Consider the following 18,286-nt stretch of genomic DNA (forward strand, 5'->3'; position numbering starts at 1 on the left):
GTGGGGGTTCCCGTAACCCTCCCCCTGCGGCTTTCGACATGTCCGTCTTCCTGGGCTTGGAAGTTCGACAGAGGTCCAGGCCTAGAGGCATTATAGGGCCGATCTGACGCCCCCTCCACAACACTGGGGCCACTTTCACTGCACTTTTGTTCACTAATAATGCTTTTACCCTCCAAAGCGAGCACTTTAGATTCTAGGTTTCGTATTGATTCCAGAATCGTAGAAGGGCATTGTCTTCCACTGATTTTTCAGGGCCCGAAGGCACAACATTTTCAGGGCCCGAAGGCACAACAGATTTAGGTGTACCAACTACTAAATGTATAGTAGGAGAAACCTTACTACCATTACTTCTACTGACTGATACACTCCTGGAGGAAGATCTCCGTATCCTATCACGCTCCAATTTCCGCACATAGGATTCATAAGCCTTCCAACCCGAATCAGACAGACATTCACACTCCTTACAACGGTCATTTATAACACACGTATGTTCTCTACAATTATTACATATTGTGTGTGGGTCTACCGAACCTTTCGGTAGCCTCACCTTACAACCTTCCATACAACACACTCTGGTGCTAGATAAACTAGTCCCAGACATCTTAGTTAAAGGAAAAAAACCAAACAAAATTCAAATCCAATCCACTATCAGCGTAAGCCTAGTCACAATCCACGTTCGATAACCAAAAAACAAACAGATACTCAAGTAACAGAGAAGTTTCGAAAATCCTAGACGGAGGTGTTGAAAACAGTTGTTATCAACACCGGCGACAGAAAAAATCTGAATAGAAAATGGGAATGGTTCCTGACACCCGCCTCCCAGCGGCGGGAATGGGTACTAACCACCTGGCCGACCACTGCGTGAGCCGGGAGTTTTGAAATTCTGTCGGACTTCGGAGAAATACAGCTATATATATATCTGCTGGGTAAGTTTCATGAACAAACACTAAATTTAATATGCATGTACAGTAAAACCTGAACTTTACCTTAGGTGAGTGTGGCTGCTGGCTTGATGGAGACAGGAGGAGGGGAAGGAGGAGGAGGAGAGGGTTAAGGCTTATGGGGGAAATCTCCCTCCATGAACACTTCTGGAAGACTTTCTGGTTCTTTCTCTCAAGAGCAGCATTCACTACTATCACTGCTACTAATAACCTCACTAATCTTACGCTTACGCGTCACTGTGTCGTCTTTCACAATTTTGACAAAATATTTTTCTATGGAGGCTTGCTTTTGCCTGTTCTTTAAAATTTTATAGAAATGACCCACCCCATTATTAATCAACAAATTTGGCTTCATTTTTACTTAAATCATCGTAGATCTTACGAACCTTTTTGCAAATGATGCTCTCACTTACGGAATCTCCTGCCAGCTGCTTCTCGCTAATCCAAACCATAAGCAAATTTTCTACGTCGTCGAGAATACGAGGCCGTTGTTTCATCAATACTGTGACACCTTTCGATACATTACTGGCTTTAATTTCTTCCTTTTTCTTCAAAATAAGTGCAGATCGTTGATTGCGACCGCTTGTAGAATGCTGCAATGTCTTTCACGCGCTCGCCTTTATCATGCATTTGGATAATTTCCTTCTTCATTTCGACCGTAATCATCTCCTTCTTTCTCGTGCTTTCCTTCTTGCTGCTTGCCTTCGTCATCTTGGGAACCCATTGTACTTTCCGTATTTGAGTAATAATAACATATAAGCACTATCACAGAAACACAACGCTATGCAAATTTGAGAGTGTATCACAGACAAATGCGTTCAATCTTACCGCCACCGAGAGAGTGAAAGGAGTTATGGGGGAAAAGGGATGCGTGGGAGGAAGTCACATGACCCTTGTTAAGTTTTGGCCAAGAAAAATGCGTTCGCAGATCCCACGCTCATCCGATGTAAACAATGCAGGCGGCCCACGAGGGAAATTCGCACATTCGTATTCCGAGCGAAATTCGGATTCTAGGATGAGGGCGTCACTTCTTAAGTTAAAAAAATTCGTATACTAATCGGTTCGTAACCCGAGGTATTACTGTATAGTATAGTGGATAGCAAGATCACTTTGTGAAGGTTGCCAAAATGATATATAAGAGAAAGCTGAGATGAGAAGGATAAAAAAATAAGTTGATTCGGGATTGTCAGTCGAAGCAAAGTAAGAGTTCAAATGTTTAGAGTAACTTCCCCAAAATGGAAATTTGAGCCAAGTGGCTGCCATTAAAATCAAATTGATATTTATCTTCCACCTGCAATGGAAAGAGGTGGAGGGAATCCAGTTCTAGTTGGCACATGCATACATACAGTACTATCCTACATTGGTTTAGATAACTTGTTTGATTTTATTAAGTTGTGTAACCAGACCACTAATAGTGCTGGGCCAAAGGATTTTTATGTATTAGTGATAAGATTAATATTGCAGCTTTTTAAAAGTGGTATAATTAAGTAGATAGGAAGTTTTGGAGATTCTGACAAAATGTTTGTAATTTATTTTTCCCAAAACGTAACATTTGCTTTCAGTTATATTTTAGATATTTACACATATAACTGTTAATGTTAGTTTACATTCTGTATGCATATTAATCGGATTATGTGGGCTCTTCGTCAAATACCCTTGGATCAAACAAGAGTGAACCAATTCTAAGGCAAGTCAGAGTTACTTGTGTGTTTCATTAATTTTAGAAAAACAGTTTGGATGTACTTTGTTTCGATATCTTAACAAGGGCATAGGTTACAAGAAAGCTCATGAAACTAGTAATGTTCAATATCCTAATAGTAGATTTAGAATGAAGGCAGTGGGAGGTTTATCAAAAGAATTTGCAATGTGGGTGTCCCTCAAGGATCAGCACTATACTGCATTCAGTTGTCTACAAATAGTGTAGGTTGTTTCGTTATAGAATACCAGATTTATTTTGTAATGCGTAAAGTGCTATTTTTTAACATAAAGGAAACTTTCATATGATTATTTGTTTATAAGGTCATATTTTAATCCTTTTACATTTATTCAACAGGAACGTTCGTTTACCTACAAGGCAGTTGTTTGAGTATTTGCTGATCAGAATATTTGGGATATTCCAGCTGCTGCTCACAATTGACGATCTGTGCCTTGCGGTTGGAAAGATTCTTATTGGAAATCTCAAAAGAGGTTATGACTACAAGGCTGCATTGGCATTTCTCCCAGCTGTAGCAAGACTAAGGTAAGAAATTATCAGCTTGCTAAGTATTTGAATGAGGGAAACTGTAAGTAAGAACGCCTGTAGTTAAGCAGTTATATATCTGAGAGAGCTGTTTTATTCACTTGTTTAAAGGTATAAAAGGTTTATGTTCTTGGTACCTAAAAAGCATCTTCTATATTACTGTTGTTGTTGATCATACTAGAATCGTTTAGACTATTTTAAATTTCTATTGAAAACAAGTTTACAGTTAATTTTCTTTCAAATTCAAAATACGTATGCGGTGTAAAAGGTATCCTGGTGTAAATAGAAATCTAATGTAGCAGATTTTTATATGTATATAATATAGTCCATGTCCAAAGGTAGGGAAACATGTAACAATTCATTTATTATTGAAAGTTCTCGCCAGCAATAAATCCAGCAATGGTTTGTGTCTGAAACACCCCCCTAAATAAATATGTTGTGGTAAAAATACCTCAATCATAAGAAAACGGTGAACATTTCCGATGGGATGTTTGTGCTACTTCAAAATTCACATTTGTTCTTATTAAGGAGCAAATCTTTGTCTTTATATGGATAATGTTACCTCAGTTTTTTGGATTTTGTTACTTACTGGGTGCATCCTAGTCCAGTTGCGGGTCCTAGTGTGCATTTTCTGTGCAGATTCTGGTCCAAATGCCATTTTCTTCTAAAACCCTCCAACCCTGGAGCATAGTTAGAAAAATAGGGCAATGATTTCCTGATCCAGTCTTACTGACTGAAATCACATTATTTTGTGTTTGTGTTATTTTTTTTCACATAGCAGTCCAACTTCCTCAACTTTCAAGTGGCTCTAATTTTTTACCTCACATTCCAGAACAAATCCTTTTAGCTAGTTCTTTTAAGGTTTAGAAATATGATTCAAGGCTCATTCATCTCAATCTGATTTATAGCAACAATATACTACATAATCTGAAAGGGAAAGCCTGACTTCAAAACATTACCTATGAAAAAATGGATAACTTGGGGAGCACACTCTTGGATTATCTACATTAAAATTTGTACAAAATACCACTTTCTTAGCTTGTTTCAATGCATAGAACAGTTTTTAAACATGTTTGATGCCAATGATAGGAGAGGGATTATGACAGAAGCATAAGAAAGTATACGTACAGTTTGTGGGCTCTAATTAGATTGTTGTCTTTTTTCTTTCATTGTTTTTCTTCCTTTGTTTTTTTTTCTCTTTCAGAGTGCTCACTCTTTACTACGCTCAACATCTGGCTTATTTGTATGATGAAGTTTTCCCGACTCTTCAGTACTTGAAAGGTCGTCCAAGGTTCAGCTTGAGTCAGAGTTCATCTCTATCACAAGAACTGATAGATCACTGCCAATATGAAAAGGATGAGGATACAAGGAATTAGTTATGCAACATTAAATGTACTTTGTCTTTATTTTGAAATGTGTAGAATAGTGCTGTTGGTACCTAGAACTTGAATCCCATAGGAGGTGAGTGACATCATTGCACATCACATAGTGCAGTGGGTATTACTGTAGGGTGTTTGCAGTGTCCCCTTCAACCCTTAGTCACACCCACATTTTAGCCTTTTACTTTACCTCCATTCTGGTTTCCTTTCTTAAGCCTTGCTATCTAGCCTCGTTAACTATTACTTCTTAATGTTGATTTTTCTCTCACATTCTACCTTTGATCATTTTTCTTTACCTCCCTTGTTCTGTCCAATCACTCCAACTCCTTTTCACTGTCTGAAGAGCTGAATGGCGCTTGGCTTGGCTGCCTAAATTTCATTAGCCCTCAATGGACGGATATGCTCACATGAGTAACAATAACAAGTTTTGGGTGGACGACAGATTTACTCTTGGTGAGTAACAGTATTACATGCCATCGATTTGGGGGAGGTGGCTGGGAAAGAGGTGTCATTCTTCTATATCCCTAAATTCACCAATGGGAACTTTTAGACTGGCTAAAATCAAGTGGGTAGCTCATGAGAGATTTGTTGTGATCTTGACTTGAAGGAAGCATGTACTCTCTCTCTCTCTCTCTAAATTTGCTCATAAATATACCCGGAGGAGTTGCTGTTGGTTTTACGTAGTTGTTATCTTTTATGGTAGTATGACAGTTATAATTGTAATTTTGCAAAGAAAAGTACAAAGAAATATTAGAAAAGACATGTACAGTACAATCTAAAAAAGTTACTACATCTTCGATCTCAATAAATTTACTTAAATATTTACAAAAAATAAACTCAGAGCTATGATGTTGTATGAGCTGTAATTATAATTTTACAAAATAAAATAAATTTATTATAAAAAACACGTATAACTTGGTTAAAATTTACAATTGTCATGTAAAAGAGGCCCCAGAAGGGGTTGTAAATAGTAATTTTCAACTTTTTGTAAAAGGTAAGGAAAATTATTTGTTTATTTTTTTCTTACACCTTGTGCATTGGTGCAACTTCCTCTCCTTTTATGTACTTTTTTCTGAAATTGCTGAGCTCTAACTGGATCCAGCTAGGCACTTGAAAATTATCCTATTGTTAAGACCAAAAGATTTGTAGCTATGAAAAATACAAATTGTCTTAGAAAATTTGTAATTTTAAACCATATTTCCAGGTAATGTTTTTCTAAAAGACTTTTTATTCTCTCGACAACAAAATAATTACTATACATATAGGACTCATTTCATGATTTCATGACCAGAAAATGTTCCCAGACAAATTTTTCGAAAGGAAAGAGCAACAGCTGTTCATTGGTACTGTGTTTGCTTGTACAGATCTGATGGTCAATAGTTGTCAGCCTAGGTTGTTCTTCGATTTTCTCTTTGAAGTTTCAACTACACTTACTTTAGTAAGCCATAAACCTACCAACCAGTTGTTCTGCCCCTTTCCGATTGCTTGCAAAAATATGTCTTTCTATGCGTTCAGTCAAGTACCCAGAGTTACCATCTCCCCTGTTAACCTTTGTTTTAATGATATTATCTTTAAGATCAAATTGCTGACCTCAAAACATGAATTGGTTTGAATCTTTTTGAGTGTGTACTCTAAATTAGATAATTACCCAATTTCCCTTTTGCCACCTATTTGTTTTCCCATATTAAAACAATTTGTCTAGAATTCTGTAAGAAGAAAGAAAACTGGTTGCATAAAATATATCTATTTTCAGCTGAAAATTATTCACCATAGAAGAAAGGCCCTCAGAACAATTATACAGGATAATAGAAGTGAAATTTCATAATAATTAGCAAGAGGGGCTAAGACATGAATTGTGCTTGAAAAGATTAGAATATTAAAAAATATACAAATTACAATAAGGAATACAACAAAAAGATAAATGTACACAGTATTTTGGTGTTGTCATTGATCTTTAATTTTTAGGTAGATATTTTCCTTTTCTTTTCACCCTTGGGTATTGCATTATTACTGTAATTCTGTGGGCTACCCCAATACCAGTTTTTCATGTATCCTCTTTGTATCTCTTGCACTGTTTCATTCCACTATCTAGAATTGAGTACTTACTTCAAATTGTATTCTTGAGAATGCCCTAGAGCAAAAGCAGGTCTTGCATTTTATTGTTTCACCCATTCCTTGTGGCCATATACTTTTTATAGGTACAGTAGTACCTCGAGATACGAAAGGCTCTACTTACGAAAAACTCGAGATACGAAAGCCAATGCGAAAAATTTTACTGCTCTACATACGAAAGGTTTTCAAGATACGAAAGGTTGTTGCTGTAAAGTCCCGAGATTTGCCCGGACCACCGAGAACAATTTTAAAACTCCCACGCTGCCAACTGAGTAAACTCGCCACCATCCTCCACACTCAGCCCATTGGTTTCCTGATGCTAGTCACCCCATAAGGTCCTGCTCTCCTATTGGTCAGCATCTACCCCTTGTGCTTTAAGTATTCTATTGGTAAAAGGATGCTGTAAATTGAAAAACTTATTCATGCAATACATTTATAAAAAAAAACATTAGGTAAAGATAGAATAAAGAATAGAAATGAACGGTTATTATACTGTTGGTAGTTTCAGTAGTTGAAGAGAGATAATGAAAATTTATGGCTTACTGTGTAAAGTGATTGCTTGTCGATCGTTTGATACTCGTAAGTGCTGGATGTAAACAGACGTTTGGAAGCTTTTTTTTTGTTTTTTTTGTTTGTTTAATATAGTTAATGGTTACTTAATAATTACTTGAAATGAGTACATGCAATACATTTAATAAAAAAAATGTGAATTAGATATCATAAAATATAAAATAAATCAGACTGCCAACAAATACGTATTTTTTAGAATTCTTCTTCTGTTTATTATTACGTTACGTATACGTATGTTTCATTATAGCTATCAGTAAACTCGGTATCTCCATTAGGTAAAGATAGAATAAAGAATAGAAATGAATGGTATTATACTTTTTGGTAGTTTCATTAGTTGAAGAGATATACTTATGACAATTTATGGCTTACTGTGTGCTAGGAAAAATGATTGCTTGGCGCTCATTCGATACTCGTAAGACGGGTAAGAGCTGAATGTAAACAATCGATTGGAAGGTTTGTTTTTTGTATGTTTGTGTATATAGTTAATGATTAATTATCAATTATTTGAAATGAGTACATACTGATTATTTATACATTTTATTGGCATATTCTAAGCTTTTAGCTCTTAGGTTTAGATGTCAGAATCATAGACTAGGCTACAGTAGCAACCGCTAATATAGGCTAGGCTTATTGCTAAGGGACATAGGTATGCTAAAGTCCATATATATGCAGTAAAAATGGGGTTGAACATTACATGCAGTTGAATATTACTCAAGTATGTACAGTATTTTGCCTTTTTGGAGTCATATTTCTTCCGTCGGATCGGCGTTGTAACCCTAGAACATGTGTTTTAGGCCTGGAAATATAATTTACTGGGATGTTTTTGGAGGGCTTGGAACGGATTAGCCATTTTACATGTAAAATGTGTTCCAAGATACAAAAAACTCATGATACGAAGGCCGCCTCGGAACGGTATTAATTCGTATCTCGAGGTACCACTGTATATGTATAAATAAATAAATATTTAAGTATAAAGTTACCTTAACTTTCATAACTGCTTTATTTTATGAAGGTAGTACTACATTATGTTTTCTGAAGAATTGAAATATATAGTATGGTGGCTTTGATAGTGGTAGTTAATTATGTATACTTTTTATGCATGTAATGATAATATTGGTTATTTGTTTTTAGTATTTTATATGTACATATGTTTATATTCTACATTACAGGTACTGTAAACATTTGAGGACTGTGACTTATTATGTACCCTGTGGGTATTACAAGTGAACTCAATGATGGATGGTACAAGGAATGTCCAGCATAAATATGCATGCACCTCTTGTACATTTATGTTGTCCATCATTGGGTTCAATTATGTATACTTTTTTTTACTTTATTTATGACTATGTTTTGTGGTCTTAAATAGGATAAAAAAACTAGTCTTCTGGTGTTAAGGGCTGCAATGGAAGTTGATTCCATAATGCAGAGGCAAATTTTGAACTCTTACTACTTTACATGCATTTTGAGGGCCCATTTTCATTGTAACATTAACATGAATCTTGTATATCTTCAGGAGTGTAACTTCACAGAAGATTGAATCAGGAGTTTTGGATATTTTTGTGGAGTCCAAAGAGATGCCCCTAGAAGTAAGTGATATATTATCAAGATTTGGAGAGAAATTTGGTTTTAAGGTATGCAGTGATGATGACAAGGATGATAGTTCAAGTGATGAAACACATGATACAAATTACCTTAAGAATGTGAGTGGTTTTACACCAAAAGTTGAGGTTTCAAAAAAAGTTATGGGTCTTTCTGAACCTCAAACAAAGAAAGAACTAAAACTTTCGGAGAAGGAGAAAGATCTTATAAGTCTACTTGATATTCTTAATGATAATCTGGATGAGAATACAACAGGGTCTACTTTAAATAGTCATGAATACAATGAAAAATCAGAGAGTAAGACTAAGAGTTCATTACATGTCGACTCTTTAATGAGGTCAGAAGATCTTGGGGAAATCATTGATAGTAATAAAACAGGAAATAAAAAGAAGAAAGATAAGCAAAAGAAAAGAAAGATTAGTGAATGTGAAGTTTCTGGTAAGAATGCAGTTGAGGAAAAAGGGTGAGAGAAAAGGTGTGAAGAAAAAGAAAAGGTTTTACATCAGTCTGGTTCTGTTTAGCTACAGATGGAAAGTTAAGTAAGATGACTGTTAATGATAAAGATGAGAAAGTGGAATCAAACTTTAGTCTTAAAAAGAAAAAACGTAAACATGATACTGTTAATGATGAAGATGAGAAAGCAGAATCAAACTTTAGTCCTAAAAAGAAAAAACGTAAACTTGATAAAGGTCGTGATTGTTTAGTTTCTTGCAGAAATGAAAGGAGAATTGTGAAAAACAAAAAACACAAAAGTCAGACTAAAGCTGAAGATGATGATAGAGTTCAAAATAGATTAGAGGATTGGGGAATAGCAACAGAATCTAATGTATCACAAAATAATCATGAATCAACTGAAATAAGGAAAAAGGAAAAAAGTAGCTTCCATATGAAAAAAGATAAAAAGAAAAAATGTAAAAAAATGGATGACCAAAGTATTGTAGTCTGTGTTCCCAGTGAACTTTCCATTGATAGTGTAATAGTGAATAAAGACAAAACTGTGAAAAAGAAAAAGAAAAAAAGGTTCATTTGTGAATGAGGCATATGACAAGAATAGTATCTGAAAAGGAGTAAAAAACAAGGTAATTGTTCTATTGTTTGAAAAGGAGAAACTCAATTGCAGAAACAAGAAAGAAGTAAGGTACTGAAGACAGGTGAAGGAATGTTTAAGGTTGTTTAATGTAGGTGACTATGTATAAGGATGCAGATGGGAATACAAGCTGTGTATTGTAAAGATGTATAATTTCGGACTGCAATGAAAGGCAATAGGTAGCTGTGATAAAACATCTACCTTTGATAATTGGATAGGATAAATTGAATTATAGCATTGTTATTATAAAAGAACAGGAAAGAAAGTTTATAACTATATCTAATAAGGATATATGACATGAAATTAAATAATTGTCAGTGTGGAAATGAATAAATATCGGTTTATTATACATACGTATTGGTATTTTGCTCCCTTATTTTGAGTAAATAAAAGTGTCCTTGCAGATTTTTTATTATAATATTTAGCTTATTGATGTTTGCTTACTGCTGATTTTATCTATTGACAGTAACTTTATCTTTTCGTGCCCTTTTTTTTCTCCAAACATAGGTATTTTATTTTAGGAAAGCCTGCCATTGAAGTTGGTGGTTTTTTATCTTGTTCTGTAGAACATGAGCACATTATAAAAAATAATAACAGTATTTATATTAATATTGTATTGTACTGTAATATTAATAATAAGTTGGAAATATTGGGAAATGCCTTGAAAGTGATGAGATTTCATTTGAAACCAGATGCTATTATATGCAAGACAACAAGATTAGACAAGTTGTAACATAGAAATAGTTGCCGGGTTACTGTGGTTTGCTAGGGATAAGAGCAGAATCATAGAAAGGTATTGTACAATTTTATATGAAAATGAAAGAGGGGAATGGAGAAGAGAGGACTGAGAGTAAGCAAATAACAAATCAGTGTAATTGACATATCTGTAGAAAAGACATGAATATACAAAAATAAAATCACTCACCATTACTAAAAAAATTGTGAGGAAAGTAAGACCAGTTGGTTATGCTTCATTCAGAAAAACTATAGGGTTTTAAATGTTATTAATGAGCTGGAAAGCCAAACTAGTAAGTAAACATACACATATATGATCAATACCCAAGCTGCTCTCCACCCTTTTAAGGACATGGAGGAACCTGGCAAATGTCTGGGTGAAATATATATCCCACTCCTCCAAAACCTGCTACCCCAAGCTCATAAAGATGGGAAAGATGTGGTCAAAGAAAATCTATTAAGCCCTGAGCAGGGCTTGAATGCAAGATTACGGCAGTAAGACGTCCAAGCAATAGCACCAAGCTACTTGGTTTTTAAATAGTCCCACATTAATTAAGTGTTGTAGGTAGTGATTAGCAACAGAAAAACGAGAATAAAAAACATGTTAACAAGAATACAAACATGATAAAGTATAGATAACTTGACTGAAGTGATAAATCTTTAATATTGCAATTCAGTGGTTTTGGAGTTTTAAAAGGGGGTTTACCAGCAAAAAGTAAAACCTGATGAGATGCAGAGTTTGGTATTCCAACAATACTTACCAGTCTTGTTGTTACTAGCCAGAGAAGGAAGTCAAAAAGCTTGAGTAAAATAACACAAGAATTAAATGCAGCAAAGCCAAGGGAAACTGCCCATGGCTGAGGTCGAGGTCACATCAGTTTTGTGAGCGTCTGCTGTTTGTCTTTTAGAGAACAAAAGTCCGAGTCTTGGAATGTGACAGATTTCTGTGATGGCTTAATAAGGGATTTTGACGAAGCCGGTGAAAAGATCCTGCTTTCCTCTTTTCTAGTATAAATAATCTCTAAATATACCAGAGAAAAAAGTTAGCATGGTATGCAGAGGTTACTACCCTCGCGCGAGCACCCAAAGGGCGTCGGGTATAAAGTACTGGGCGTGTGGAAGCCGTTTTTTTCTTATTAACCCTCTTACGCCGGAGCGGTAAATAAAAAATTGTCTCCCGTGTGCCGGAGGGTTTCGGAGTGAGCGCGGAAGCGGAAAAAATATTTTTTCAAAAAATCACAGCGCGCTTGCTTAGTTTTCAAGATTAAGAGTCCATTTTTGGCTCCTTTTTTTTGTCATTGGCTGAAGTTTAGTATGCAACCATCAGAAATGAAAAAAATTATCATTATCATATATAAATAATGCAATATATGATAGCGCAAAAACGAAATTTCATATATAATTGTATTCAAATCACGCTGTGCGCAAAACAGTTAAAGGTAACAAGTTACTTTTTTTTCGTTGTAATGTACACTAAATTGCAATCATTTTGGTATATAACACATTGTAAAACAATAAAAGCAACACAGAGAAAATATTATCACAAAATAATGCATGAATTCGTAACGCGCGGACGTTAAACAAATATTTTTTTCAAAAATTCACCATAATCTAAATACTATTGTCCTAGAGACTTCCAATTTCTTCAAAATGAAGACAAATGATTAAATATTATTACTATACTGTAAGAGTATTAGCTTGCAATTGCAGTTTTCGACCATATCTGACGAGTTAAAGTTGACCGAATGTCAAATTTTTTTATATATATATTTTTTATATGCAATTATTTCGGAAATAAGAAAAGCTACCACCTTCAAATATTTTTCGTTTTATTCTACATGAAATGCGCACATTTTCATATATAAAACTCTATGAAATGCCTAATATGAAATGGAGCAAATATTCCGAGAATGGGACATACGTATTTCGGAGATTTGTGGCGGAGAATCCGCGCGCGGAGGGAAGGAAAGATTTTTTTTTAAATTCACCATAAATCTAAATATTTTGCTAGAGACTTCGAATTTGTTTCAAGATGAAGATAAATGACTGAATATTACTAGACTGTAAGAGTTTTAGCTTACAATTGCGTTTTTCGACCATTTCGGTAGAGTCCAAAGTTGACGAACATGGTTTTTTTTCTATTTATCGTGATTTATATGAAAATGTGCGCATTTTTATGTAGAATACAACAATAAAATACTCATGATTGTAGCTTTTATCAGTTTTGAGATATTTTTATATAAAATAACGATAATTGCCAAAATTTCAACTTTCGGTCAACTTTGACTCTACAGAAATGGTCGAAAAACGCAATTGTAAGCTAAAACGCTTATATTTTAGTAATATTCAATCATTTACCTTAATTTTGCAACTAATTGGAAGTCTCTAGCACAATATTTCGATTTATGGTGAATTTATGAAAAACTTTTTCCTTACGTCCACGCGGTAACCCTTCCGAAAAAAATCATACATGCAATTGTGGTAATGTTTGCACCATTTTAAAATTAGCCGTTATATAAAGTTTTATAATATGGAAATGTGCGCAATTTCATGCACAATACAACTTAAACAACCCATGGTTGTAGCTTTTATCAGTTTTGAGATATTTTCATATAAATAACGATAATTGCCAAAATTTCAACCTTCGGTCAACTTTGACTCTACTGCAATGGTCGAAAAAAAAAACGCATTGTAAGCTAAAACGCTTATATTCTAGTAATATTCAAGCATTTACCTTAATTTTGCAACAAATTGGAAGTCTCTAGCACAATATTTCGATTTATGGTGAATTTATGAAAAAAATAACATTTTCTTTACGTCCGCGCGGTAACTCTTCCGAAAAAATCATACGTGCGATTGTGGTAATGTTTGCACCATTTTAAATTATCCGTTACATATAGTTTTATATATGAAAATGTGCGCAATTTCATGTAGAATACAACAAAAAATAATTGAAGGTTGTAGCTTTTCCTCATTTTTGAAATATCAAAAATGAGAAAAGCTACAACCTTCAATTATTTTTTGTTGTATTCTACATGAAATTGCGCACATTTTCATATATAAACTATGTAACAGCTAATTTAAAATGGTGCAAACATTACCACAATCGCACGTATGATTTTTTCGGAAGAGTTACCGCGCGGACGTAAAGAAAATGTTATTTTTTTCATAAATTCATCATAAATCGAAATATTGTGCTAGAGACTTCCAATTTGTTGGCAAATTAAGGTAAATGCTTGAATATTACTAGAATATAAGCGTTTTTAGCTTACAATTGCGTTTTTTCGACCATTGCAGTAGAGTCAAAGTTGACCGAAGGTTGAAATTTTGGCAATTATCGTTATTTATATGAAAATATCTCAAAACTGATAAAAGCTACAACCATGGGTTGCTTTTGAGTTGTATTGTGCATGAAATTGTGCACATTTCCATATATAAAAACTTTATATAACGGCTAAGTTTTAAAATGTGTCAAACATTACCACAATCGCATGTATGATTTTTTTTCGGAAGGGTTACCGCGTGGACGTAAGGAAAAAGTTTTTTCATAAATTCACCATAAATCAAAATATTGTGCTAGAGACTTCCAATTAGTTGCAAAATTAAGGTAAATGATTGAATATTATAAAATATAAGCGTTTTTTAGCTTACATTGCGTTTTTTCGACCATTTCGGTAGAGTTGTCAGGTAAAGTTGACCGAAGTTGAAATTTTGGCAATTATCGTTATTTATATAAAAATATCTCAAAACTGATAAAAGCTACAATCATGAGTATTTTATTGTTGTATTCTACATAAAAATGCGCACATTTTCATATATATACTTCATGTAACGGCTAATTTACAATGGTACAAAAATTATGTCAAAGTGACGAAATAATTTCCGAGATGTGTCAGATACTTTTTAGTGCGGCAAGAAAGAAATTCGCGCTTGTGCGCCTGTGTAACGATTGTAAACAAAACAACACCTTGATCCGTGAACTCCCAGCATCCCCCAAGGCACGTGATTCAAAAGTTTTAGGCTGGTAGGCCTATAAGTATTTTCCGCGAATTTAAAAAAAAAACTTTTGTAAGTAGACGTAAAATACGTCCAGTCGGCACACGGGAGACAAAAAATGTCGACGTAAAATACGTCCAGTCGGCGTAAGAGGGTTAAATAACATTGCTCTTTTTTGTGGTGCATGATTTAAATTACATGGTCCCCAGTTATCGGTGATCCAATTTTATGGGGCTTTGTGTAGCGCCATAAAATCGGCGATTTAGGGCGCCATAACGGGCCAAGTTCCGTTATCGGTGCCATAAGGTGCCTTATGGCGCAATAAGGGTGCTTATGGCATGGCATTAGGGGACTTGCCATAAATTGCGAGTTTCGGTTAATGGCAGTTTTCACTTGTTAGCACACCCTGGGAATGGAACCCCTACCGATAAACCGGGGACTGCTGTACATACTTTGTTTGCCTACAAGAATAAAGATTTAAGCAAGAGATTCTCCTGCCCAAAGATCGTTTGATCAAGGAGACATTAACAGATAACAATCCTTATTGCTTGTTCCCTCTTAACCTTGGTGTCTTTGAGACTCGAGCTTTAGTGTCACTCCCATGTATGTTTTAATTAATAAAGTTTCTGTTTGAAGAACTGATGTCTCCTTCACCTCCTGGTACTATAGACATTTTCATAAATGATCAGTCTCTTCTATTCTCAATTAGATCTTATTAATTATTAAGAGGGCTTAGTTTTTCCAGACCTCTGAGTCTCAAGTATAGACTCTTCTCGGGCTGGTTCTCAGGGATTAATCCTGAGAAGAAAAAATTTGACTTTATCTGAGAAACCTGTCTTATTTAAACAATTTATGATGTTATTAATTGAAAAATCTTTGCTTTCAGCAAGAATACTTTTAATTTCTGAATTCCATAGATGAATAGATCTTTGCTGGGTCCAATTTGGGCACTCAATAAGTAAATGCTGTACTGTTATGGGTGTTTGACATCTTTTACACTTTATTGGGTCAGCATGTGTTGTTGACAATAAGTGACCATGCGAGAATTTTGTGTCCTATACGGAGCCTTGTTAGGATCACCTCTTTTGATCTTTCTTCCTGTGAGGATGTCCTCCATGCACACACTTCAGTTTTTATGTTTTTAAGTTATTTGTTGTTGGCACTGAGGCCCATTCTCTTTTCCAATCCTGGTAAATCAACGGTTTAATAGATGTTATCCAGTCTGACACTGGGGCATGTGTAATTGTTGGAGGGATAGTGCAGGCTGATTTGGCAGCCGAGTCTGCATTTTCATTTCCTTTTATTCCCACATGTGCTGGGATCCAACATATTTCTATTGATAATCCTGATTGGAGGAGTTGATGAATTTTTATTTCTGTTTCTTGCACTATTTGGTTTACTGATTTTTATACTTGTCTATAGCATCTATAGCGCTACACGAGTCACTGAAAATAACAGACACTTGCTTTTGCCTCGGATATCATCATATCAAGAGCCATCTGTATGGCTGTGACTTCAGCAGTAATACTGATATCAAAGGTAGGCTTTTTTTTATTAACATATTTTTCGAATATGCAGGTGCTCCTAGTCCAACATTATTTTTGGAGCCGTCTGTATATACCATAAATTTGTTTCCTTTTCTTCTAATGTGCTCCAAAGCATGTTGGCGTTACATTTCTGTACCTGTCATTTGCTTTCTGAGTAGGTAAGACAGGGAGGTACATATCTTTATTCGGTTTAAAAATCCATGGTGGTGGCAATTCCATTGGTGGGTAAAAAATTGAATCCATGTTTTGCAAGTTCATTATGTATTTAGCTCTTTTTGGGAAAGAGCTAGTACTATTAACTGCTGTTGCTGGATTACAGTTTTGAAAGCAGTCAGCTGCAGGAGACGAGCCTGCTTGCATTGAAAGACCTCTTCGTATCGTTATCAAATTACGGTGATGTTTTAAGGGCAACACACCTGCCTCTACCAGAAGCGAGCTTGTTTGGGACGATCGGAATGCTCCCAAACAAGCAAACTTCACCTTTATAGCACTGAAATGCAATTTTGTACAAAAATCAAGTATCTAGGAGTGATATTTGATCAAGATTTGAATTGGAAAGAGCACATCAAATACGTACATAAAAGCCAAGGGCATCAAAGCCCTTGCCATATTAAAAAGGTTATCACACTAATTGGGGAGCAAAGCGAGACATTTTATTAATGATATATAAGGCAACAGTCTTATCCATAATAGATTACTGCTGTCCAATATATTCATCCGCTTCAGAATCTGCATTAAAAACTCAATTAGATCTAATCACAGTTGTGTGCTTACTTTAAAAACTTTGTTTCCTTAGATTCATAAAATTTCCCTCTTTGTTTTGGTATATCAAGTGCTGGTCCAGATTATGGAAATAATAAACCTTGTTTTTATATACACGTTGACATCAATATGTAGCTTTGTTCGTGGTTTCTTGTAGGATTTTTTAACATGGTGGTTAATATTTTTTTTCAAGCATTTTCATCATTAGGCAGTTTTTGTTATTGTGATGTATTGTCCATTAGGCACAGTTGTCTTTATGCATTTTGGCCTAAGGTATTTAGTCTGTTCGCGTGTGGAGGCAAACTTTGCTAACCCATCCTCCCTAAAACCTGTCAAAAAAGCTTATTCTTAGAGTTCTAATTCTGGTCAAGGTAAGATTTATTGAAAGCTTGGTAACTTTTATTGTTTATATAATTGTATTCAGGTTAAGCTGTGATTTTATTGTTTTTTTTGTTTGACATAGTTTGGTGGCAAATTCGTAGGCTAGGCCTAGTTTTAGATCCCCCCCCCCATTATATTCTATAATTACAGTATAGGGACCACCATAGATAAATCCAATTAGTTTTATTTAGAGGGGGGGGGGGGGGGGTTGGCAGGGGAATACAGAAGTAAAATATTAACTTTTCTTGTAATGCCTTCTTCCTCTCCCCACCCCAGCTAAGGTAGACTAAACTACCACATACTTAACAGGGTCATTTGGGAAAGTGGTTAGGGCAGTTAAACAAAACTGTGCATGTATATGCATCACTGTCAGTGATAAAGAATTAATTTTGTGCTATTTTGTTCATCTAATTGTGCTATTTGTTTAGATGACCTCAGACGTACAAATTCTTATATTTCATGAACTTCCCAGTCTCAAGTTTTCATGTTGAGTGTACTTTCAGGACTAATGTTCATATATCATACCTTTAAACACAGGCTTTGTAGAACTTTGAGCTTACACCATAATTAAGCTCATTATGTATACGTATTAATAATACGTACAATACTGTTGCTTCACAAAATATATAGTACTGTATGTATGAGGAAAAGAAAAAGACAACAAAGTTTGTGTGCTGGTATTATTCAGACAAATTTACAGACTGGTTGATATACCAAACATCCATTTAGGTTAGAGAGAATAGTGCAATATAATCTATGTAGCTTATACTGCAGTTTTAATAGAAAAAATAATCTTTTTGGGGTGACCAGCATTCCCAAATTTCAACGATTTGTCTTCACTTACCTTAAAAAAAAAAAGTTATTCACCCAACTTTACAACATTATTGGTATATTTGTGTAAATGCTGATTTCAAGTATAACTTGCTCAGTTCAAATGC

The 18,286-nt window shown here is 34.9% G+C and overlaps 2 protein-coding genes and 1 long non-coding RNA gene across 3 annotated transcripts in view; all 3 read left to right on the plus strand.

Moving 5' to 3' along the window:
* The window catches only part of LOC135224881 (uncharacterized), a 115,526-nt gene extending 106,219 nt beyond the window's left edge, over positions 1-9,307 (plus strand). Inside the window, exons 5-7 of the mRNA XM_064264204.1 lie at positions 2,995-3,180; positions 4,385-4,547; positions 8,753-9,307. Of these exons, the coding sequence (XP_064120274.1) occupies positions 2,995-3,180; positions 4,385-4,547; positions 8,753-9,307 (904 nt within the window). The remainder of the gene's footprint in view (positions 1-2,994; positions 3,181-4,384; positions 4,548-8,752) is intronic.
* A 77-nt stretch (positions 9,308-9,384) lies between these two features.
* Positions 9,385-9,876, plus strand: LOC135224882 (uncharacterized). The gene has a single exon (XM_064264205.1). It carries the CDS (start codon positions 9,385-9,387, stop codon positions 9,874-9,876), a length of 492 nt encoding a protein of 163 aa, XP_064120275.1.
* A 7,775-nt stretch (positions 9,877-17,651) lies between these two features.
* The window catches only part of LOC135224674 (uncharacterized), a 29,750-nt gene continuing 29,115 nt past the window's right edge, over positions 17,652-18,286 (plus strand). Inside the window, exon 1 of the long non-coding RNA XR_010316806.1 lies at positions 17,652-18,206. This is a non-coding gene — a long non-coding RNA (uncharacterized LOC135224674). The remainder of the gene's footprint in view (positions 18,207-18,286) is intronic.

The sequence above is a fragment of the Macrobrachium nipponense genome, chromosome 12, assembly GCF_015104395.2.
Source record: "Macrobrachium nipponense isolate FS-2020 chromosome 12, ASM1510439v2, whole genome shotgun sequence".
Lineage (NCBI taxonomy): Eukaryota > Metazoa > Arthropoda > Malacostraca > Decapoda > Palaemonidae > Macrobrachium > Macrobrachium nipponense.